This window comes from Anolis sagrei, chromosome 8 (genome assembly GCF_037176765.1).
Source record: "Anolis sagrei isolate rAnoSag1 chromosome 8, rAnoSag1.mat, whole genome shotgun sequence".
NCBI classification, from domain to species: domain Eukaryota; kingdom Metazoa; phylum Chordata; class Lepidosauria; order Squamata; family Dactyloidae; genus Anolis; species Anolis sagrei.
Window position 1 is genome coordinate 28639927 of NC_090028.1, and position 25490 is coordinate 28665416.

At 45.3% G+C, this 25490-nt stretch overlaps 2 protein-coding genes across 2 annotated transcripts in view; both read left to right on the forward strand.

The window, feature by feature from the left end:
• SNTB2 (syntrophin beta 2) overlaps window positions 1–10264 on the forward strand; it is a 37763-nt gene extending 27499 nt beyond the window's left edge. Inside the window, exons 4-7 of the mRNA XM_060788058.2 lie at window positions 1191–1333; window positions 4193–4383; window positions 4927–5114; window positions 6503–10264. Coding sequence (XP_060644041.2) covers window positions 1191–1333; window positions 4193–4383; window positions 4927–5114; window positions 6503–6595 — 615 coding nt within the window. The 3' untranslated portion in view covers window positions 6596–10264. The remainder of the gene's footprint in view (window positions 1–1190; window positions 1334–4192; window positions 4384–4926; window positions 5115–6502) is intronic.
• A 2061-nt stretch (window positions 10265–12325) lies between these two features.
• On the forward strand, window positions 12326–24066 carry VPS4A (vacuolar protein sorting 4 homolog A). The gene is made up of 11 exons (XM_060787974.2): window positions 12326–12496; window positions 17373–17484; window positions 17619–17766; window positions 18316–18377; window positions 18463–18582; window positions 18672–18828; window positions 18970–19118; window positions 19241–19322; window positions 20866–21085; window positions 22492–22632; window positions 22820–24066. Exons 1-11 carry the CDS (start codon window positions 12476–12478, stop codon window positions 22919–22921), a joined length of 1314 nt encoding a protein of 437 aa, XP_060643957.1. The 5' UTR covers window positions 12326–12475; the 3' UTR covers window positions 22922–24066.
• The last annotated feature ends 1424 nt before the right edge of the window (window positions 24067–25490 follow it).

A 25490-nucleotide genomic window follows, 5' to 3' on the forward strand; every position in this document is an offset into this window, starting at 1 on the left:
CAATCCAACCTCCTTCTGCCAGGCAAATGGCCTCCCCAATAGAAGCTGGGGAAGGAAGGACAAAGGAAGGAGGCCCAATTTTTTGGGCTTCAGATTTCTACAGAGGAGGGAACAATAGGAGGCAGATTCCCACCCCTCTGGGCCCCAGGTGTGTGTTTTTGGAGCATTCCAAAAAGCGTGGCAGGGAGATATTCAGGACCCTGGTATTAAAACAAACCCATGCACCCCTTGTGTTAATTGTTCTTCTTAGGTGAGTAACTCCTCAAGTCTCGCCCCTTATACAAGTCACTTCGTTTTTTTTAATTCGTTGTTTTAAAAACACGCACAAAGAAAGAGGGCGTAAAGCACTTCAAAAAGACCCAAAATTTAAGAGGGCAAGGCAACATATTGTGATCTGAGGGTCATTCCATGTCCAGGGTGGTGTTGGGACACCCTTGGGACTGCAGAGCCTATGTCTTCCAGGCTCTCATCCCAAGGAAAGCAACAAGACTTCAACAAGCATTCCTGAAGTTCCTTATAAACGCACAGCAGAGTAACTTATTAACAGCGGCGTAACCCAGCACCAGGAGCCCAAGTGATAAAAAGAACAAAAACACACAGACCAATGTATTGTCTTCCTCAGGAGACTTTTTTTTTGTAGTAAAATAATATGGTTGCACTATTTACAAGAGCAAGGTTTCCACAACACAAATAAAGTGCTTTCTACTTCCTTCTTTGCTTCCACGCTGGGCTTCTTCCTTATGCAGATAAGCAGCTTTGCTCTCTCAGAACCTCCTCTCAACGAAATTACACAGGAGTTCACATAGTATCTTTACACACAGCTTTACACATGAGGCCTGTAACATGAGGCTTCTTCACATGAGACTTCTCTCACACAGAGGTTTACCTCACATTTCTCAAGACAACACTAGCTTTGTCCCACTGACTCTGATAGGCTCTGGCCTACTAACTCTTTCAGTGCTTCACTCACACTTTCGTAATCAAAAATACTCAGTTAATTTTTAATATTTCTGATAAGGCTCTCTCTTTAGCCAGACCAAATCACCTCCGCCCCAGCACCCCAAAAAGCTGTGTTTTCAGGCAGCGTTGCCCTGTGCCTCCAAGTTGTCCTTTCCTTTTTCTTGTCAAGACCCTTGTCTGCTTGCGAGGACAGCAGTCCAACCTTGTGTCCTTCCTTTTGGCTTCCTCAGGCCCGACTGGATGGGGGCCGGCAGCAGTGGCGGCCAGTCATCCTGGCCGTGACAGAGAAGGACTTGCTGCTTTACGACAGCATGCCCTGGACGAGGGACGCCTGGGCCTCCCCCTGCCACAGTTACCCCCTCATCGCCACCAGGTAAGCAGGAAGGCAGGGGCTATTTGGGGGGAACCAGAAGAGTGTATGTGGGGGGAGCCTGTGAGCAGTGAGGCCCTTGAAAACAGCACTTCAAAAGGACCCACTAAGGTTCCTATTTGCCTGCCTTTTCCACCTCATCTGCGTTTCAGGTGCATCAGGTACATGTTGGGAGGGATTGGTGGAGAGATGGATCCTTGGTGGTTTCCTGCACAATTCCACTCCCACTCAAAATGCTTCCCTGTGGAAGGAGAGGAGAGTCTCTTATGAAACCTCAGTCCAGAGGTGTTTCCCTGCATGGAGTCCTTTGGCCAAGAAGGAGGCCTAGCCAAGCATCCAAGAGGCTTCCCTGGCACCTGCTTCCTCACGGTTTGCGCTGCTTGGCCCACCAGGCCTCTCTCTTGATGCCACATTCCAGGCTCTCTCTGGCCTCGACTGAGTTGGTGTTACACAGCCCTGAAGTAGGAGTCCTCTAGGAAGCCAAGATCAGTGGATGTAAATCCCATGACCTTCAAAAGACTTTTTATACATACATACATATATATATATAACTGCAGGACAGGCACCCAGTCGTCCTGCTTTGACTCCCCTTCTTCGTGGTTTCTGAGGTGGGCTTAAAGTTATTTTTCAGCTGGGATTTGGCTCCTCTTGGTCCTCTGACTCTAGTGGGCCTCATGATGGAAGCCTGCCCCATTCCCTTTTACACTGCAAAAGCCATATGTGTTTAAGGGGTATAGGAGGGGGAAGGTTCGTGGAGGCTCCTGGCAGTCATCCACCGAACATGCTTCGACTTCTGTGGCTGGGTGGGGTGGCCATGACCCCTCTGTGGTCCTGCCGCAGATTTGAGTGAGAGTCGCTCACTCTGCAGCCTCCCCAGTTTGGCAAATGCGTCCTCCTTGGACTGCAGCAACCCTGCCTGCATTTGCGCCCCTCCCTGGGCTTCTCCTGCCCTTTGTGGCCCAAAGAGGTGGGGCTCTTGGCAGGACATCTGGGAAGGAGGGAGGGATAGAGGGAGGGAGAGACTAAGGGAGGGAAGGAGAGGGCCCCGGAACAGCTGGAGTCAATTAGGGTCCCTCCCAGGTCTCTCTCTTCTGCCAAAATCCATCCCAAAAAAAGGGACTCTTGGCCAGAGCGGCGTCAGCGCTCACCTCCTTCCCCACCTGTCCCCGTCCAGCTCTCAGACTAGGCAATAATAATAATAATAATAATAATAATATAACAACAACAACAATATAGTAATAATAATAAAAAGAAGAGGAGTTTTAAAACTTTATATTCCGCCCTATCTCCCCAGAGGGACTCAGGGCAGATTCAAAACATTCATTGCCCAAACACAACAATACATTCATTATTTATTTATTTATTTATTTATTTATTTATTTGAAACATTTATATTCCTCCCTTCTCACCCCACAGGGGACTCAGGGCTGAGCACAACATATATACGGCAAACATTCAACCATAAATATATTCAAACATTAAAATAACTTATATCCAATTTAAAATCAGTTGCTTAAATACCATCTCAGGACAGGAGGAAGGGGGCTGATCTAATATTGCCATGAAGGGAGTTCCATAGCAGGGAAGCAATCACTGAGAAGGTCCTGTCTCTTTGTATGTACATTTTGGTTTGCCAGTTTGACTGTCCCTCTTTGATGTGGGAAGGGCTTCAGGCTCAGGACTCCATTTTGTATTCAGTGGAGGTGGATGCATGTTGTTGTTTGGACTTTAGTATAGCATGCTTTTAGACCTCAATGAAGGTGGATTGCAGATTGTCTCCTTTCAGACTTCAGTGAGTAGAGATACAGTTTGGACTAATATCTATATGCATAAAGACATTGGATTATGGACTAGTATGCTGAATATATACAAGAAGTTTGTTAGTAAACAAGATACATTGTTTTTAAAGAAGTCTGCTTTTTGTCTCTTGAGTACATATTTTTAAAAAGAGGTTTTTAAGGGAGAGTAGATGGGCAACTTCAAGGCAACTACCATCCTCTGCTAACCCAATATATTTTTGTATGGCATGTCTTTATCCTTGGCAGTTTAAAGACATGGTTCTTCAGTTTAACAGTTGGGTTACCTGTCTGCCATTACATTAATGCTTATTTATTTATTTGTTATTTATTTACGACATTTGTATACCGCTTTTCTCACCCCGAAGGAGACTCAAAGCAGTTTCCACATAGGTAATGGCAAAATTCAATGCCATTGAATATCACTTGTTCAGAGTTTACTTCTAACAAGGTCATGGTTTTCTTGACTAGTGGGTTTCAAAAGGTGGTCTACACATGTTCATGGAGATTCACATTTGCCAAACCGATGTGACATCATTTTTACCTTTTCAATAAGGTTATGGTGCATTTATTTATTTACGACATTTATATGCCACCCTTCTCACCCCGAAGGGGACTCAGAGCGGCTTACAAGTTATATATACAATATATTATATTATTAGCATAGTACAATATCAGTATGAAATATTACTATATTGTACTATACTATTATATTGTAATATTATTAGTAATATTACATGTAATATAAAATGTATAATTATAATAACATAGTATTATTAGTATTATTATATTGCATTACATTATAATATTATAAATATTATATGTATATACAATATATTATGTTATATTGTATTACATTATATTATATTATTAGAATAGCACAGGATACAAGATGGAACTGTCTTCTGCCCCCCTCTCATTTCACTCAGGCTCAGAGCAGCAGTTGGTGCAGGGGGAGGGGTCCCCAACTGATGACATATGCAGGAGACAAAATGGAACTGTCCTCTGGCCCCCTCTCTCTTCACTCTGGCCCATTTATGGATTTTCCAATATTTCTTTCCTCCAGGCTGGTCCATTCTGGCTCTCGGTCGCCCTGCCTGGGCGCGGAGCTGACCTTTGCTACGCGGACAGGCTCCCGGCAGGGCATCGAGATGCACGTCTTCCGCGTGGAGACCCACCGGGACCTCTCCTCCTGGACCCGAATCCTGGTGCAAGGCTGCCACACCGCTGCAGAACTCATCAAGGAGGTGTCCTTAGGTCAGTATAGCCTCATGGTAGACATCTCTCCTTCCCTGGTTTTGTGGGAGGCTTTAGCTTTTCATGGTTTTGGAAAGAGCTTGTTGGTGGACCTCGAGCTCCCTCTAGTGTCCGCGGGGGAGCAGCAGCTCTTCTGTGCAGATAAGGCTCCCTGGTTGAAAGCTCAACAGCAGGAAGGCCTCTCTTCTGGGGCTCCATGGGAACAGAAGCAAAATAATCCATATTCCCAAAGCCTTGAATGAAAACGATACTGTGAGAGTGACCCAGAATTCCGATAGAAAATGCCTCCTTTAAGGGGGTTGCTGGGAATTATGCTCAGGCTCACCTTTTAGATGTAGACTTTCAAGACACTGAGATGTAGAAGGTGGGTTCTCCTTGGTGCTTAGGCGATGACCACAGATGGGCAAAGAAGGTGCTGCACTGCAGCTCCCAGTGTTCCTGGCCGTTGGTTGTGCTGACGGTGCGGCCACAGTGCAATAACATCTCAAGGGCTGTTCTTTTGCTGTTGACTCACTGCCTCTCCTTATTTTCATCCCTTCCCAGGCTGCATCTGGAACAACCAGGAGGTCCGCCTCAGGGTCCACTACGAGAACGGCTTCACCATTTCCAAGGAGGAGGCGGGGGGCTCCTCCAGCATCCTCTTCCGGTATCCCTTTGAGAAGCTGCGCATGTCTGCAGACGACGGCCTCAGGAACCTCTACCTGGATTTCGGGGGACCGGAGGGAGAGCTGGTGAGGGTGCTGCCCAACTTGGAGGGAAATAAGGACATTGAGTCCTAGAGTGGGAAGGGGCCGCAAAAAGCCACCTGGTCTTTGCCAGGAAAGAAGACACTGTTCAAGCCTTCCCAACAAATGGCCACCCAGCCTCTGCTTAATAATAATAATAATAATAATAATAATAATAATAATAATAATAATCTTTATTTATAGCCCACCACCATCTCCCCAAAGGGGACTTGGAGCGGCTTACACGAGGCCAAGCCTGGAGATACATTACAGCAAAATAAAATACAGAACAACCAAAAATAACATCACAACAGAATGCTTTAAAAACCTCCAGAGGAGGAGACCACACTGATATTGTCCGAGTTTCTTCCTCGGAGGGAGGGAGGGCCAAAGTTTGCCGGTACTTGTTATATTGTCTAATTCTCTTAATAAGTCCAACTTTTTTCAACCTGGGGGTTGGGACCCCTGGGGAGTGGTTGCGTGGGGTTGTCAATGACAATCAGAAAACATATATTTCTGATGGTCTTAGGAGCCATCTTTGTTTGAGTCCAGAGTGCTCCAAAACTACAACTCCAAAACTCAAGGTCAGTGCCCACCAAACCCTTCCAATATTTTCTGTTGGTCATGGGATTTCTGTGTGCCAGTTTGGTTCAGTTCCATTGTTGGTGGAGTTCAGAATGCTCTTTGATTTATTATTTATTTATTTATTTCAGAGTTTTGTATACCGAGCTTCTCAACCTCGTTGAGGGACTCAGCCCGGTTTACAGCCATAAAAACATATACATTCATTAAAATATCATATATCACAAATTACAAAACAACTTTAAAAACACTAAATATAAAACTACAGTGGTCAGTCGTCCTAATAAGATGGATCTATATCCACTTCCATCCAGAGTCCTATAGTGTTGTCTCATTCCTTGAAGGCCTGACTCCACAGCCACGTCTTCACCCGTTTCCTAAATGTTAGGATGGATGGGGCAGTTCTGGTTGTAGGTGAACTATAAATCCCAGCAACTACAGCTCCCAAATGCCAAAATCAATCCCCCTCCCCCCAATCCCACCAGTATTCAAATCTGGGCATATTGGGAACGTGTGCCAAATTTGGTCCAGTCAATGAAAATACATCCTCCCTATCAGATATTTACATTACAATTCGTATCAGCAGTGAAATTCCAGTTTTGAAGTAGCAACGAAAATAATGTTATGGTTGGGGGTCAGCACAACATGAGGAACTGTGTTAAGGGGTCATGGCATTAGGAAGGTTGAGAAATACTGCCTTAATCCTTTGACCAAAATCTCACATTGATCTGAGGGTGGTTTAAACCTGATTTTACTCTGACTTGGTTCGGGATGACTTGGATTGTGACTTGTTGTTGTTCCTCTCTCCTCAGGCGCTGGAGCTCCATTCCTGCCCGAAGCCCATTGTCTTTGTGATGCACACGTTCCTCTCGGCCAAAGTGACCCGCATGGGCCTGCTGGTGTAGCGGGCGATGTTGACGGCGGCACCAGCCAAAAGCGGCACCGACTCCTGCCTTTGCCGATCCCTCCTCCATCCTTCCTTCCTTCTTCCCTCCCTCCCTCTCTCCCTTTGACGCCTCAGTGCCTTAGTGGGGTCCCCCGAGGGGCTTGCGGCAGAAGAAGGGCTTCGGGGGAAGGACTGCCTTCCCAAAAGAGAAGCAATGGACATGGGAAGGGAAGGGAAAGAGAGGGACAGATGCCCTCGCCATCCGATTATTCGCTGGGAGCCGGGCCTTGAGGGCAGGCCCTTGGTCAGCTCCCATCTTCGGGTCTCAAGAAGCCATGTTTCCCGTATCACTCACCAGAAGTGCCTTTGGGGCCGGAAGGAGGGCTGCAGAACAAAGGGCCAGTGCTGTGCCAGGTGTACAGTGGGGATCACTTTCTTGCAGGGACCTTGAAAAAAGGGTAAAAGCAGCCTCTCTCCTGGTTTATTGATCTGGGTCTGTTTAGCCTCCAGAAGAGAAGGTTGAGAGGAGACATGAGAACCATGTATAAATAGGTGAAAGGATGTCATAAGGAAGAGGGAGCAGGCTTGTTTTCCGCTCTTTCTCTGGAGACTAGGATCTAGAGCAATGAGTTCAAACAACAGGAAAGGAGATTCCATCTGAACATTAGGAAGAACTTCCTGACTGTAAGAAGAGCTGTTCAGCAGTGGAACTCACTGCCTTGGAGTGCGGAGGCTCCTTCCTTGGAAGCTTTTAAACAGAGGCTGTATGGCCATCTGTCAGGAGTGCTTTGATTGTGCTTTTCTTGCATGGCAAGGGGTGGGACTAGATGGCTCCACCAACTCTATGATCCCAGGGTCAGGAGGACAGAAATGGTGGCAAGGGCTATTTTTGAGATCCAAAAGAGAAGGAAGAGCCTCGGAAGGAATAAAAGCAAGGTCTTACTCCAGCGACCGAAGGGAGACAACCTGAGTCTCGGCCTCTGATTTGCAGTTTCCTTTGGATGTTCCTCATGCCTTTTGCTTTTGAGCCTCAAACCTTGTTGCAGGAAGCCTTTTGGGTTTTGTCAGGATTCAGGAAGTAGCACTTGGACGTACTTGGGGGGCTTTATGCTGTTCTGTGTGAGAAGGACTAGGAAGTCCTCTTTTTTGCAAATCTGCCCCATCCTAAAGTGATATTCTGGGACACAGAGGTCCTGGGCTGTGTCCTTGTTGGGCAGGAAGCACTGAATGTGTTGAGAAGGCCGATGGAGGAACGTAGGAACAGCATGGGATGGAGCGGGGCTGCGGTTGTGAACTCACAGTTGTGCCAAAATGCATTGTAGGAGGGAGGGAGGCAGGAAGGAAAGTGTGTTGTGTGCCTAAGAAAGAGATCGCTGTTTCCGCTTGAGTTCTGTGCAGGATGCGGGGGTCTTTGGGCACAGAGCAGCCCTTGATGACGGGGCTCTTGGCCCTCACTGTTGGAGCCAACTGGTCAATGATTGCTTGGTGCCCATTGCGTGAAGCAGCCTTTTCAGGTCCACAGGCTCCCTTTCAGGTGTTTCCTGTGTTCCATCAGTGGCTGGCTGATCTCCTTAAGGCAGCATTTCTCAATATGAGGGTTGGGACCCCTGCAGGGTCGCAAATGGGGTATCAGAGGGGTCCTCAAACTTTTTAAACAGAGGGCCAGGTCACAGTCCCTCAAACTGTTGGAGGGCCAGATTATAATTTGAAAAATATATATGAATGAATTCTGTGCACACTGCACATATCTTATTTGTAGTGCAAAAAACACTTTAAAACAATACAATAATTAAAATGAAAAACATAAAAAAATAATAATCATCTTCTAAGAAAACTACAATTACACTCAAAGTGTTACTGAAAGAAAATGAGGAGTTAGAAGAGCAGCTGGTATTTCTATTTATATTAACAAATATAAACTTAGTACTTCAATGGGAAGTGTGGGCTTTGTCGTTGTGTGCTTTGAAGTCTTTTCAGACTTAGGTTGACCCTGAGTGAGGGCCGGGTAAATGACCTTGGAGGGCTGGATTCAGCCCCCAGGCCTTAGTGTGAGGACCCCTGCTAAAGACCATAAGAAAACACAGTATTTTCAGTTGGTCATAGGGGTTCTGCGTGGGAAGTTAGGCCCAATTCTATCATCGGTCAGATTCAGACTACTCTTGATTGTAGGTGAACTATAAATCCTAGCAACTACAACTCCCAAATATCAAGGTCTATTTTCCCTAAATTCCACCAGTGTTCATATTTGGGCATATTGAATATCTGTGTCAAGTTTGGTCCAGATCCATCATTGTTTGAGTCCACAGTGCTCTCTGAATATAGGTGAACTACAGTTCCCAAACTCAAGGTCAATGGCCACCAAACCCTTCCAGTATTTTCTGTTGTGCCATGGGAGTTCTGTGTGCCAAGTTTGGTTCAATTCCATCACTGGTGGAGTTCAGAATGGTATTTGCGCATAGGTGAACTATAAATCCCAGTAACTACAACTCCCAAATGACAAAACCAACCCACCCACCCCCCCAAACCCCACCAGTCTTCAAATTTGGGCATATCGGGTATTTGTGCCAGATTTGGTCCAGTGAATAAAAATCAGATATTTAGATGACGATTCATAATAAGAGCAAAATGACAGTTATGAAGTAGCAACGAAAATCATTTTACATTTGGGGATCACTACAACATGAGGAACTGTATTAAGGGGTCTTGGCATTAGGAAGGCTACATTAAAATGGTTTGCCTGGCATTGTGGATATTTATTGCAGTTTGGGGAAGGAAAGAAGGCAAGAGGGAAGGGAGTAGAAAGAAAGGCAGACAAGAAGGGAAGAGAAAGAAGGAAGGTAGGAAAGGAAGCAGGAATACCCGGAACAGAAGATAAGCAGGAAGGAAGGTAAGAAGGAAAAAAATAGAAGGCAAGGAGAAAGGCAGGCAAGAAGGTGCCTGAGGTCAGGAGAGACTTGGAAAAAGATATTTGCTGAAATTGGGAGGGCCTTTGCTCTGCCTGTCAGGGAAGGAGGCCTGAAGGGACACTCTACCCCTGGTGGCACCTGCCATTAGGGAACGGAGGGGTCCGGGGCCTGCTTCTGGACCTTTCTGAAATACTCTGTGGGGCTTCCAAGGTCGGGCAGCACTATCCCTTTGTCCTGCAGCCGGGGCCGTTTCTCCTTGCAAGGCCTCCTAGGTCGAGCGTTTACAGTTTGGGTCTCCGCGACCGGAGAGTCCCAGAAGTGCCAAAGAGGAGGCTTCCTTGTGCAGAGACCTTTTGCACAGAAACCACTACAGCTCTCTGTCTGTCTGTATGCTGCGTGAAAAAGGCGTGTGTCTGTCTGTTTCTCTATCTGTGTGTGCGGTTTAATAATATATTCATCCCTGAGCGTTGCAAAAAGAAAGGCACAGCCGCGTATTAACTGCCACAGTTCCCTCGAAAACGTACAAGCAACTTTATTTTTGTATTCTTTGTAAATGGTATTTATATACAAGAAGGACTTCTTTTTCTGTCTCTCTCCCAAATGCTGGAGTCAAAACTAAGCGGCGAGAAGAATTGTTCAAGGCAACCCTATGGACACCCTTCTCAGCCCCAGAGTTAACACAAAAACTGTATAGTATTGTACATTACAATGGAAACGGTGACTAAGGGCAAACTTATTAGCCTTTATCTTGTGTATAATAAAAAGTGTTTTGACAGTTCGAATCGCCTTCTGATGTTTGTCAGAGCAGAAAAAGGACAATTGCATTTTCAAAAAGGCAAGGAAGTCCAATGGAGGTCTGGCTGCAAGTCCCATCATCCTTCTTTCCAGTAGAAACAAAGATGAATCCCCATCATGGCCTAGAACAGTGTTTCTCAACCTGTGGGTCGGGATTCCAAAGACTATCAGAAAACACAGTATTTTCTGTTGCTTGTGGGGGTTCTCTTTAGAGTTTGGCCCAATTCTATCGTTGGTGGGGTTAAAAATGATCTTTGATTGTAGATGAACTATAAATCCCAGCAACTACAACTCCCAAATCTCAAGGTCCATTTTCCCCAAACTCCACCAATCTTCACATTTGGGCATATTATTCATTTCAAGTTTGCTCTAGATCCTTCATTGTTTGGGTTCACAGTGTTCTCTGGATGTAGGTGAACTACAACTCCAAAACTCAAGGTCAATGCCACCAGACCCAGTATTTTCTGTTGGTCATGGGAGTTCTGTGTGGAAAGTCTGGCCCAATTCTATTGTTGGTTGGGTTCAGAATGCTCTTTGTAGATGAACTATAATTTCCGGAAACTACAACCCCCAAATGTCAAGGTCTGTTTTCCCCAAACTCCACCAATATTCAAATGTGTGTGTATCAGGTATTTGTGCCAAAATTTGGTCCAGCGAATGAAAATACATCCTGGATATTAGATATTTACATGACAAGTCATAACAGTAGCAAAACTACATTTATGAAGTAGCAACGAAAATAATGTATGGAGCACTGTTACCTTCCTGCCAGAGCGGTACCTATTGATCTACTAACTTTTGCATGTTTTCGAACTGCTAGGTTGGCAGAAGCTGCGGCTAACAGAGGGAGCTCATGCCGCGCCCCTGGTTCGAACCTGTGACCTTTCGGTTAGCAAATTTACCTGTTCAGTGGTTTAACTCATTGCACCACCAGGGGCTCATAATAACAATAATAATATAATAATAACAATAATAACATAGTTATAATAATGTAATGTAACATATTATATTATAATTGTGTTACATAGTAATAATAATATAAAATGACAATAATATAGTTATAATATAATATACAATAATATAATATATTATGTACTGCAAAATGTCCCACAAAAACAAATCAGGTTACATAATGTAATATAATAATAATAATAATAATAATAATAATAATAATAATAATATAAACATAGGGTAGTTGTAGGTTTTTTTGGGCTATATGGCCATGTTCTCTGTGTAGTCTGACATGGTGGTTGTGAGAGTGGTCCAGCATTTCTGTATTCTCAAATAATATGCTGTGTCCAGGTTGGTTCAGCATATTATTTGAGAACACAGAAATGCTGGACCACTCTCACAACCACCATGTCAGACTTCACAGAGAAGCCATTGAAATCCACAAGCATGTGGACAATTTCAACAGAAAGGAGGAAACCATGGAAATGAACAAAATCTGGCTACCAGTATTAAAAAATTAGAACAGCACAACAACAGAGAGGAAACAAACGGGGACATCTAATTACCTCTCAACAAAAGATTGCTCCAGGCACTTCCAGGCCATCAAATGCTAATCAAGGTGGTCAGTTGAAACATTCACACCTAGCTCCAGAAGACAAGAGTCCTTTGTCCCACCCTGGTCATTCCACAGATATATAAACCCTTTTTCCTAGTTCCAACAGACCTCACTACCTCTGAGGATGCTTGCCATAGATGCAGGCGAAACGTCAGGAGAGAATGCTTCTAGACCATGGCCATATAGCCCGAAAAAACCTACAACAACCCAGTGATTCTGGCCATGAAAGCCTTCGACAATAAATATAAACATAATCTGTGCTTCAGGATGATGTCCTTTCGACAAAGAGAAAGTTTTTGCAGTTTAGTCACCTGTTCCCATATTTTGATGATAGAACCAATTAGGAAATGACACTGACAACCCAGGAACAAAAATCAGGCTACCTAGCAGCTGCTCCAGACTCTGCGCAAGCGCAGAATGCCAGGTTCTGAACCGCGCAGCGGAAGCCCGTGGAAATGAAAGGGAAGTGACGTCATCCTCCGCGCAGCATCCTGGGAGCTGTAGTCCCAAGGAACAGTGGGCCGCTGTTGCTGCTTTTTCTCGGCGGTGAGGCCTCCTTCCTTCGCCGCTTCCTCGGAGGCTCCCGCGGCCTCGCTCTGCTTTTGTTTCAGCGCAACAGCGAGGAGATGCGATGACAACGTCCGCCCTCCAGGTAAGGCCGTCACCAACCCCCCCACCTCCCCTTCCCCGGCCGCCAGTCTACGCGAGTCCCCGGCTTTGCGGCCTTCTCTGGAAGGGAAGCGGGGAAAGTGAGCCAAGGCCTTCCTCCTCCGTTTGTTGCTTATTTCTATGGCGCCGTCAAAGGGGAATGCCTGGCAATGCAGAGGCACACAAGCATACACAGATTCTGGGTTCTGTATCTCAGTGTATCTCTACACACAAATCTGTGCCGAAATTTGTTTCCAAATCCATCAGACACATTTTACAAAAGAAAACATGCGGAGGATGAGGCTCTCGAATGCCCACGTGACTGGTTTTGACAGGACAATAAGAATAGTAATAACAACTATTTTTTCCAAATTTGTGGATGTGTGGATTTGGCAACTTTTGGAAACAAACTCCACAGATATATATACATACACACACACACACACACATATATATATACACATATACATACATACACATATAATTTATAATACACACATATAATACACACACACATATATAAACGAACATATATACATGTACTATATGGCTGCCATTATACATTGTAATGTAACTGTATTTTAAATTGCTTTTAGGGTATTTGTTGTAATGTTTACTTATGTTTTAGTTAATTATGTCTTATTGCATTGCTTGGTTTTATTTTTCATTTCAGTGCTTAATTTTGTAAGCTCACTGTTATCACTGAGGCTTTATTGTGTATTATTTTGATACATTTGTACTCACCTGAGGCATTGAATGCTTGCTTTTTTGTGTGTAACCACCCTGAGTCCCTTCGGGGAGAGATGGCGGTCTAGAAATAAAGTAATAGTAATAGTAGTAGTAGTTGTTGTTGTTATTATTATTACACAATTTATATATGTGCGCACGGCACTCCATACAGTCATGCCTGCCACATGACTTTGGAGGTGTCTACAGACAACGCCGGCTCTTCAGCTTAGAAATGGAGATGAGCACCAACCCCCAGAGTCAGACATGACTGGACTTAATGTCAAGGGGAAACCTTTACCTATATATATATGTTATATATATACATACACACACAAATACATCTATACATAAACAGTTAATTTCAGTACGACCAACAGGGGAAAAGAAAGCGCTCTCTCTCTATATATATATATATACATACATACATACATACATACACACATATATATCTCACCTGCAATTCTAAGATGCACCCTGATTTTAGGTGTTTCTAGGAGGAAAAAGTGTGCCTTAGAACTGAAGAATTACAGTAAATATGTATATACTTGTGTGTATCTATCTTTTTACATACTGTATATAATAACAATAATATTGATCATGATGTGTGACATTATTATTATCATCATCATCATCCTTATTTGTATCCCGCCATTCTCCCCAAGGGGAATTAAGGCGGCTAATAATTTAATGACTCAACCCAATTCAAATTTAAATACAAGATAGATACATTTTTTAAACCCCACAATTAAATACTTCTGTCATGACTACTAAGTTAAAATACAATCAAAATTTTATTTAAAAGCTAAATTTTAAATGTAAAGCCATTATGGGAGGTAGGTAAAAAATACAATTTGTTGTTGTTGTTGCTATTGTTGTTAGTATCAAATGCACAACATCCTTAGCAACACACACACATATGTATGCTTACATGCACACACAAACACACATATATATAAACACACACATAAAATGCCAAACTCAACATTCGCCAAAGAAATTATCCTGTTAAAATGCAAAACATACAATGCAGTTATATGTATTGGGTACCAAAATGGCTGCTTTCTTCTCCCTGGAGAACGAATCGAGATAAGCCTTAAACTTATTCATTAACCTGGAGGAGGGTTTATCTATAGGAAGGAAAGGAATCGTATATTAAGGAGACAAATAGGATGAATTGGGGAAAGGATGGGAGGGTGGCAGGGCTGTAGCCGAGGGGGGTTAAGGGTTCTAACCCCTCCCGAAAGTGTTCTAACCCCCTCCCCCCCAAACCTGGTTTACTCAAGAATTTTAACTGGTTAACCAAGCTATGAGTAAACCAGGTTTCTTTTTTAACCTGACACATTTCAGAGCCTTGTGAAGTGTTGGCAAACGTACCTCTCTTCTTCTTGAGGCCTGGAAGTGTGCTTTCCTTCCAGTCTGAAGAAATTCTTGCTTGGTTTAATGTCGGATGAACTTAGGAAAGGAACAGTTGTTCCAAGAGAAATTAAAAATTGTGCCAAGAGAGCTTTGCAAACTCTCCTAAAGGACCAAAACCCAGTTTGGAAGCACTCTTACAGGTTCCCAGGTGCCTCCCCTTAGTACTTAATGGAGAAATAGAAGCTGGATTTAAAGCAGTGGTTCCCAACCATTTTTTGATCAGGGACCACTCTCCAACATTACTACCAAAAGGGTTACTGTTAGCGTCAGCAGAAGTTTTGTAGAAGCTTAGAAAAAAACATGGACTCTGGAGTCATCTGGTATAAAGCAGGTTCAATTTTACTTAGAGCAGTTCCAAAACACAATCATTACTGTAAGCGAACAGACATGAAGTACAAAGAACACACAGGACAAAGGAAGTTGAGATGTAAACAAACTGCAGTTGGTTGGCAGCTATCAGACACTCCCTAATTTTCCTCACAGTTACACACAGGGTTACTTTCTCACAGCCTCTAATATAAACATACATCCTAGCAATACAAACGTATGGCAACCACATTTCTACTGCATGAAATTACATTTAAACACACACATCATACATTAAATCATACACTGACAGTTACGAATCAGTTTTTGGTCAACTTAAGATTTGGTTTGGTTATTTGAGCTGCTCATTCAGAAAACTGCATTGGATAGACCACATCAGCTCTAGTTTCTGATACAAAACATATGCCATCCAGTACTCACCATCTGCTCGCCCACAGAAAACCACATTTAACAATCTAGAGTTGATATGGTCTATCCAGTGCAATTTTCTGAATCAGCATGCCAGGAACAGGCCTAAAAACAAAGACCAAGAAAAAAAAATATTTTGGTTGGGCTTTGTTATTATGCATAGATTTTGTTAACGGTCGTGTAAAAAAAAAAAAAGAAGGGGAGGGGGCTGAGGTTGAAAAAAAATACAAAAAGTGGAGCACAAGACCCAAGAAATGGACCTTAACGGCTTTCTCTGGCCTCCTCGCCATGAGCACGTAGCCACAAGGAAGGGGACATTGTTCATGGGGTGTTGCAGCGGTGTATTAATGGTGAGGCTATGGACCGTATTTTAGTTCTTGTGGACCACCGGTGGTCCATGGATTGAAAGAGACACTTATTATTATTATTATTATTATTAACTTTATTTGTACCCCGCGAGCATCTCCCGAAGGACTCGATGCGGCTTACACAGGCCGAAGCCACAAAACACAATACAATAGAGAACATAACAAGTAATAACAAAGCAAATCAAAAATCAAAAAAGCAAATCAAAATCAAAAATTAGCGAGACAGCAATAACAATGCATCAAGACATATTAAAACTGGTTCGGCCGGTGAGGGGGTACAAGGTTAAAAGTGCTGAAATGGCAGGAGGGGCGTAGGAATTAAAGTACGGTGTGCAGCAATGTTAATTGTGCTAAAGTGCTACTAGGACTTGGGATAGGGATTCCTAATCCGGGAAGGCACAACGGAACAGCCAAGTTTTCAAATTCCTTCTGAAAACTGCTAGTGAAGGGGCCTTGAGGACTTGGAAGCTCCTCCTTTTATAAAAACTGAATGAGCAGCCAAAACACATCAATTTTATGAAAGGCAATATCTTAATTTTACCAATAAACCAGTATTTTACTTCATTATTATGCAAGCTTCTTAATAGCTGCTTCCCTGCCCATCGTTGCCATTTTGCAAAATTACTTTAACATTTTTATGGCTTTATGTGATTTGTTTTAACAGTTTCAGGTTCAATTCTCTTTTGATATTTATTTATATGCAATTGATTTTTTAATTGCTTCCAATGTCTTTGGGCACCCAGAGCAGCCGGTGGCACAATGGGTTAAACACTTGTGCCAGCAGAACTGATGGCCGACAGGTCAGAGGTTTGAATCTGAGGAGAGCGCAGATGTCAGCTCCAGCTCCCCATGCAGGGACATGAGAGAAGCCTCCAATAAGGATGGTAAAATATCAAAACACCTGGCTGGTTGCTGCCTGGGAGAAATCCTTTGTTGCAGCCATTGAAATCCTCAAGCATATGGACAATTTCAACAAAAAAGGAGGAAACAATGAAAATAAACAAAGTCCAGCTACCAGTATTAAAAAAAACTCTAAAATCAGGACAGTAAATAAAGAGCAAGACTCAAAAAGCAAGGGATTTCCAATTAAGAATCAATCAGGTAACACATCCCAAAAAAGGATTCTCCCAGGCAGCAATCAGCCAGGACTTGAAACTGCAGGCCATTAAAATGCAAATCAAGACGGCAGATTGCAACATTCACACGTACCTTAAGGAGACTAGAGGTTGTTCCCCCACTCTGGACATTCCACCGATATATAAACCTCACACATCGTTTCCAACAGACCCCTCAACCTCTGAGGATGCCTGTCACAGATGTGGGTGAAATGTCAGGAGAAAACGCTTCTGGAAAATGGCCAGACAGCCCAGAAAACTCACAGCAATCCATTGATACCAGTCATGAAATCTTTCGACAACACAATATTATTATTGTTATATTAATGATGATGATAATTAAGATGATAATCCTGATAATTCTACTTAAAAGGCAGCATCAGAGGAGTCACTAGTCCACATTAAGAGCCCAGAGCAAAACAGACAGACCTTGTTGGGAGAAAAAAGAAGACTCCTGTTGCCTTCTTAGCTGATCCTGAGCACTCCCATTTTGAAACTCCCTTCTTTCCTTTCCCAGAAAGCCATTGATTTGGTCACAAAAGCGACGGAGGAGGACAAGGCCAAGAACTATGAGGAGGCCCTGCGTCTCTACCAGCATGCGGTGGAGTACTTCCTGCACGCCATCAAGTGTGAGTCCGGAGGGCAGGGGGCCCATCTCCTTCCCTTTCCCCTTGAAGCCCTTCCCAAAATGGCAGCCAGCGAAGGGGGAGGGAAGGCCTGGGTTGAGGCCTCTTTCTCACAGTCCACTTTGCTTTCCTTGCAGACGACGCGCACAGCGACAAGGCCAAGGAGAGCATCCGGGCAAAGTGCGCACAGTACCTGGACCGGGCCGAGAAGTTGAAGGACTACCTGCGGAACAAGGAGAAGCAGAGCAAGAAGCCCGTCAAGGAAGCCCAGAACGATGGCAAAGGGTGCGGACAGTAATCAGCACGGGGGGGGGGGGGGGGCATTGGGAGAGATTCTGGGAGCAGAAGCCCAAAACATATGGAAGATTTGGCAAACATTGGTCTAGAGCAGGCATGGGCAAACTTCGGCTCTCCTGGTGTTTTGGACTTCAACTCCCACAATTCCCAACTCCCACAATTCCTAAAAGTGTGCCTTAGAACTGAAGAAATACAGTAAATATGTAAATATGTATATTCTTTTGTGTAATGATGATGATGTGTATATACACACTATTATTATTATTATTATTATTATTATCTTTATTTATATCCCAAAGTTTGCCCATGCCTGGTTTAGATACTTAAGAGTCACCCTTGAATCTCTGAAGCTTCTGGTCCAATGGCCTCTTTCTGCTTGGCTCCCTTCCTTGCAATTGAGTTGGCTCACCAGTGGCAAGGAGGGTCAGAGTGCCCTTAGGTTTTGCAACATCCCATGGAATTGGGGCCAGACCTATAGAAGGCAGCAAGGTATGAGGCACTAAGGTGTCCCTTCTCTGTGCTGATGAACTTTTGCAGGAGTGATAGTGACAGCGAAGGGGACAATCCCGAGAAGAAGAAACTGCAGGAGCAGCTGATGGGTAAGCCGTGTTCCCTTCCCCATCCTGTCAAAGCCTCCCAGAGCCAAAGGCAGCCACACTCACACTGTTGCTTGGTCCCCCACAGGTGCCATCGTGATGGAGAAGCCCAATGTGAGGTGGAATGACGTGGCCGGTCTAGAGGGGGCCAAGGAGGCCCTCAAGGAAGCCGTCATCCTCCCTATCAAGTTTCCCCACTTGTTCACAGGTGAGGAGGAAGACCTTACTTCCCACAGGGAGCTCCCCATGCCTGTTGGGGAGGGGCAGCTGAGTCCATTTCCTCCTCTTTCACACCAGGAAAGCGCACGCCATGGCGAGGGATTCTCCTCTTCGGCCCGCCGGGCACAGGGAAGTCCTACCTGGCCAAAGCTGTGGCCACTGAAGCTAGCAACTCTACCTTCTTTTCCATCTCCTCTTCAGACCTGATGTCCAAGTGGCTTGGGGAGAGTGAGAAGTGAGTGAAATGGGGAGGCCCAGCCATTCTCCTCCTCATTAGTCTGCAGGAGAGAACCTGGAGAGGCCAAAAGGTCCTTGGGGGCCAGCTTTCCAGGTTGACCAGTGGCCATGAACCGTCCATCCACCTTCTTCTCCGCAGGTTGGTGAAGAACCTCTTTGAGCTGGCCAGGCAGCACAAGCCCTCCATCATCTTCATCGATGAAGTGGACTCTCTGTGTGGATCCCGAAATGAGAACGAGAGTGAAGCCGCGCGACGGATCAAGACAGAGTTCCTGGTGCAGATGCAGGGTGGGTGGCATCAGCAGATGTCAGGAGATGTTCCAAAGGGAGGGCATTATGGACGACAGCTCTCTCAGCCCATCCCTTTCCCAGCAGGGCCTTAGTAGTAGCAATGGCTTCTTTCCTGACAGGTGTCGGCAACAATAACGATGGGACACTGGTCTTGGGTGCCACAAACATCCCCTGGGTCTTGGACGCTGCCATTCGGCGAAGGTGGGTTTCATTCATTGGAGTTGGGTTTAAAGCCTTTCTGCCCTATTTGCTGTTATAATTCAACCAACACAAGGCAAGCCAAACCTGACCAAAACACAACTCTTTCCAAGGTTAACTTTGTTTAGCTTTAAGATCAATCTTCTCTTCCTTGCACCAGAATGCAGGCTGCTCTGAATGCCCCCCCCCCCCCCAACTTTCAGGAACCAAGAGCCATGGGGAGCTTCCCCCTATCCTCTTTCTGGAGAATTTTCTGTCAGAAATATTAAACATTACCTAGGTATTTTTGATTGCAAAAGTATTTATTTTTATTTATTTATCGTGTCAGAAGCAAGTTGAGGGTACAGTTGAAATGCATTTTAAAAAAAATCACTTGGCATGATGCTAAATGTCCTTTGAGCGGAAGCTGGCCACTTGGAGTGCTTCTGGTGTTGCTGTGAGAAGGTCCTCCATTGTGCATGTGGCAGGGCTCATGTTGCATTGTAATCAGTGGTCTGTGGTTTGCTCATCTCCGCACTCACATGTTGTGGACTCCACTTTGTGGCCCCATTTCTTAAGGTTGGCTCCGCATCTCGTGGTGCCAGAACACAGTCTGTTCAATGTCTTTCAAGTCATCCAGTCTTCTGTGTGCCCAGGAGGGTGTTTCTCATTTCATATCAGCCATGGATTGAGGTTTTGGATTTCAACCTGCCTCTTTTGGACTCTTGCTTGCTGAGGTGTTCCAGCAAGTATCTTTGTAGATCTCAGGAAGCTGTTTCTTGATTTAAGGCATTGGCATGCTGGCTGATGTCCAAACAGAGGGTGTGTCAATGCTTGGTCCTTTCATTGCTGGCTGCTACTTCCCGGCGGATGTCAGATGGTGCAATACCAGCTAAACAGTGTAATTTCTCCAGTGGTGTGAGGGGTAGACATCCTGTGATAATGTGGCAGGTCTCACTAAGAGTCACATCCACTGTTTTAACATAGTGAGATGTGTTCCACACTGGGCATGCATACTCAGCAGCATAGTAGCAAAGTGCAAGGGCAGATGTCTTCACTGTGTCTGATTGTGATCCCTGGGTTGTGCTAGTCAGCTTCCGTACAATATTATTTCAAGTGCCCATTTTTTGCTTGATATTCAAGCAGTGAATTACAAAAGTGTGACTCAAGCACTGAAAGAGTGAGTAGCCCAAAACCTGTTAGGAGTCAGTGGGCCAAAGCTAGAGTCATCCTGAGGAGTGTGAGGTGAACCTCTGTGTGAGAGAAGCCTCGTGTGAGAAAGCTCCAGTGTGTAAAGCTACTATGTATTTGTGTCATGGAAACCTAGTTCTAGTAAATAGTGCAACCATATTTTTTTTACTACAAAGAAAAGCCTCTAAAGGAAGAGTTAACATTGGTCCGTGTGTTTTTGTTATTTTTATTACTTTGGACTACTGGTGCTGAGGCACGTTGCTGCTGCTGCTAAGTTAACTGTGTTGTACATTTAAGGGGGGGGGGGTCTTTTGTTAATAAGCCTAACCGCCCAACAACTTCTTCACGGCTTCTGCCTCCCCTCCCCCTCCTCCAGGTTTGAGAAGCGCATCTACATCCCTCTCCCGGAGGAACCAGCCCGGGCTCAGATGTTCAAGCTGCACCTGGGCAACACACCCCACAGCCTAACGGACACCAACATCCAGGAACTGGCCCACAAGACGGACGGCTACTCAGGGGCCGACATCAGTATCATTGTGCGTGACGCCCTCATGCAGCCCGTGCGCAAGGTCCAGTCGGCCACCCACTTCAAGAAGGTCAGAGCGGAGGGGAGGGGTCTTGGCTTCATGGGGTGGAGTGGGGCCATGGGTCCTGGTTGTCGTTGGTGAGCCCTCCCCCATTGGGCCTGTCTCCTCTACTTTTGGGCTCAGAACTTCCCTGCTATTTCAGGGAAAGGCCTGAGGAATTTCTGGGGACCAAAAGGAATCTGCTCCCCTTCATACATCTCCCACCAACTGGGCAGATGGCCCTTCAGGCAATGAACGGATGAAGGAAAACATATTTTGTGTGTGTTGTGCTACACTTTCCATGTGAATTATGTGTATGAAATGCAGCACAAGCCGAGTTCTTCCTGCAGGAGTGAGTTTCCTGGAGTCCATGGAGCTACATGTGTTACTGGGTTGCTGTGAGTTTTATGGGCTGTGTGGCCATGTTCCAGAAGCATTCCCCCTGACGTTTCGCCCACATCTATGGCAGGCATCCTCAGAGATTGTGAGGTTTGTTGGAAACAAGGCAAATGGGTTTATATATCTGGAATGATGTCCAGGGTCATTTTGTCTGTTGGAGGCAAGTCTGAATGCTGCCATTGGTCACCTTGATTAGTAATTAATAGTCTTACGAACCTGCATGATCTTGGATATCCTTTGGGGAGGCTTTTTTTTTTTTTTTTTTGCAATATCCACTTTTACAGTTTGATATTCTGTATTCACTTGTACACTCCCAGAAAATAAACTGTAATCAACTTTCAAAATAACTGTTCGATGTTTATTTTATACTGTTTTATGATGTTGTTTTATGAATCTTACTGTGTTATATTTTAAATTATGTTTACTGGGGCTTTTCCCCATGTAAGCCGCCCCCAGTCCCTTCAGGGAGATGGTGGCAGGTATAAAAATAAAGTTGTTGTTGTTACTACTATTATTACTATTACTGCAGCTTCAAAGCCTGGCTACTTCCTGCCTAGGGGAATCCTTTGTTGGCTGGTGATTAGCTGGCCCTGATTGTTCCTTGGAAACAGGGGAATTCTAGGCAAGAAACAATCAAGGCCATCTAATCACGTCCCAACAAAGGATTCCCCCAGGCAGGAAGCAGTCAAGCCTTAAAGCTTCAAGGCTATTCAGTGTTAAACAAGGTTATCAATTGCAGCATTCACACTTGCCCCCAACAGACAAAAGCTCTTTCTCCCACCCTGGACATTCCACAGATATATAAACTTCATTTTCTTCGTTTCCAGCAGATCTCACAACCTCTGAGGATGCCTGCCATAGATGCAGGCAAAACATCAGGAGGGAATGCTTCTGGAACATGACCATACAGCCTGGAAAACTCAATGCAACCCAATGATTCTGACCATGAAAGCCTTCGGCAACACAGTGTGTGTTATGCTACATTTCTGTTCAGTCCCCTGAAGAGACCCCTGTCCACATCTGTGTCCTCATTGCAGGTCCGCGGCCCCTCCCGCACAACTCCTGGTGTAATGGTGGATGATCTGCTAACTCCATGTTCTCCGGGGGATCCTGGTGCCATTGAGATGACCTGGATGGAGGTGCCAGGGGACAAGCTCCTGGAACCTGTGGTCTGCATGGTGAGTGAGAACGCTTGCAGGCCCGCCTCCCCTGGGACCCCCATCTTCCCTGCCTTGGAATCTAATCAGTGACCAGGGCAGGTGTCCATGGTGCAAGCATGGGGATGCCCAGGTCTCTGGAGAACAGTTTGGGTGGGACTGTGCCTCACAAGAGCCTCCCCAAACTCTCCTTCTCTACCCCTTGCAGTCGGACATGCTGCGCTCGCTGGCCACCACCCGCCCCACCGTCAATGCAGAGGACCTCCTCAAGGTCAAGAAGTTCACAGAAGACTTTGGCCAGGAGGGCTAGCGATCGCTGGGCCGTTTCGCCACAGAGAAAAGGAAGAGCCCTTTTGTGCCGGTGGCCAGCCATGCCAAGCTGAGCTTTGCCCCTGACTTGGCGCTCTGCCCGTCTACACTTTGGGGGCCTGGTTTTTGGAGAGACGGAAGAGACAGCACTACAACCTTGGGGGCCGTTCTGCGCAATGGACGCCAAGGCCCCTTCCCCTCCCCACCCTTTTCAGAACATCTCCGCCTCCTTTATGGTTGCTGTTTTTTTTTTCCCCTTTCCTTTTAATTACTGCTGCTTGGTTTTGTGTCCATATGAATAAAAACACAGCCCGAACCTGCCCCCGGTCCACAGCCCTTTTCCTGAGGCCTGGCTGTCTCTCTCGACTGGTGCCTCAAAGGAACAAAGTGTATCAGGCGACTCTTCTGAGGCTACTTCTCTCATCTGCCAGGAGATGAATACAGAGCAGGGAGACCTCTCTCCCCATCCCACCAGAAACTTGGACCCAAGATCCGGAGCGGCTCAGCTGCCTTCCTTCCCTTCTGTGGTGGCCACTTGCATGGCTTCCCTTCTGGCTGCAGGAGAACGCTGTGTCTGGACTCCTCCATCCTGCCGAGCTGGATGGATGCAAGATCAGCAAGATCTTCCTTTCTTGGGCTGCTCCTCCTCCTCCTTTTTCTGGGAAGGATGCTGGCCTGGATGGGACAGGAATGCCACCTGCATCCCAGCAAATGGTTGGCACGAGTCTTGCCCAGGGACTTGTGTCTGGAGGGAGGGACCGTCTCCTTCCCCGCTTCCTCTCTGCAGGCCCTCATTTCCTCCCCAGAGATGGATTTCTTATCTTCGCGCCACTTGCACTCCCTCCCTATTCCTGGCGATAGTTTTGCTCCCCCAAACCATTTGGCTTGGCACCCTGCAACACGTAACACACGCCCCTCATGCCATCCTCTGCTTTAGTCCCGCCTTAGCACTACTGAGGAAGGCCTGGCAGATGTGTTTGCGGCCTTCACCGGAGCCTGAGAGGGGGATTTCTAGTGCACAGGGGGCCACTAAGGGCTGAGCTCAGCCCTCCCCTCCAGTTCCTTGACCTGTGTAGATGATTCAGACAGATCAATGCCTGTTTGGGGAGGGACGGTTTAGAAAGTAATAAAAAGTGTTGGAAACAAGGGCCTGGAAGTTGTTGCCTTTATATATATATACTACCTGTCCTCGGCCACGCATTGCTGTGACCCAGTCTGATGAAGTGAAAGAGCAGGTTTCTAATATATTTAATTTCACAATGCTTGTGGGTATACAGTATTTGTTGTTCCATTGCCTGTGCAGATATAGAGACTGTCTGGTTTGCTGACTCTCAAACACACAACATATGAGAAGCAATCCGTGTCTAGATCTAAACGGCACCGTTCTAAAGATTGGCCCTGAGCTTTGTTGATGTTGATTGGAAACGCCAATCAAATTGGGAATTGCAATCTCTTAAATTGAAATGGCATATCCATTCAAATCATAGGAATGCGAAGAATGAGGACGTCTTCAACTCAGAATATCAAGGCAGATCATCCGTAATGTCTGATTTGTAGTGGATTATATATCAGAGTAGACTTGGGGCCCTTCCTTATAGCCATAGAACCCAAAACATCAAGACAGACCATCCACAATGTCTAATTTGAACTGGGTTATCTGAGTCCGGGCTGCTATGGAACCCAGTTCAATGTGGATTGTATACAGCTGTGTGGAAGGGGCCTAAAGAAAGACACAGGGCACCCAAAGGAGCCCTAATGAAGCAAATAATAAACATATAGCAGCATTCCTTAAGGCAGGGGTGACATTGGAGGAGGGAAGAAAGGAAGGACTGCCCCCCCCCCCCTTAGATGAGACACTGATTGACAGTGAGGGCTTTTTAAAAGGGGGGGGGGGGTTGAAGTTAGGGAAACCCAATGGAGTGGGTGCAATGCTCATGCCCACACAGCCAAATAAATACACAGAGCCCAAGAGGCGAGGTCTGCCTTACGAGGCCTAGCTGAGTGGACTCAACTTCAAGCTGAGACAGAGAAGCAGCATTGAGGGGAGAAGGCACAGGCACCGCTCCCCATACAATCCCGCCCTCTTTCAACGCAATTTTAACGAAACTAAATCGAAATCTATGAAAATTCAATGTAGCAATGCATTCGTAAAGATTGAAATATAATCGAAAAATATGTACTATAGCGTGGGTTGCTTTGACGTCCAGCAGATGGTGCTGTTTTTGAAAAAACATTTTTACCTGTCAAAGGTGTGACATCTATATAATAGTAGGACTGTGAAAACATAAAAACGTGCACCTATTCAAATGTTATGTTGTGTCAAAATTTCAAAGCAATCGGTCAAATATTTTGGGAGATTTAAGATTTTGAACAAACGTATATTTACATGTTTATTTATACAGACATTCAAATAGACTTCCCACCAAACAATGCAATGGCATAATTTATTATTTTATCTCATCTGGGGAAACAGATCAGAGCCCTATTAAGCGAGGGTAGCGCACAAAGGGATAGATGAAAGAAGGCAGAGCAGCAAGCAAGATGTGCAGGAAACAAAACAGACCAGGAAG

What these genes read in the sequence shown, in the direction of transcription:
- VPS4A (XM_060787974.2), top strand. Translation starts at nt 12,476, where the DNA reads ATGACAACGTCCGCCCTCCAG. An exon ending in GTTTCCCCACTTGTTCACAG is followed by an intron (nt 18,583 to 18,671) that starts GTGAGGAGGAAG and finishes CTTTCACACCAG; the next exon opens with GAAAGCGCACGCCATGGCGA. An exon ending in TGGCTTGGGGAGAGTGAGAA is followed by an intron (nt 18,829 to 18,969) that starts GTGAGTGAAATG and finishes TCTTCTCCGCAG; the next exon opens with GTTGGTGAAGAACCTCTTTG.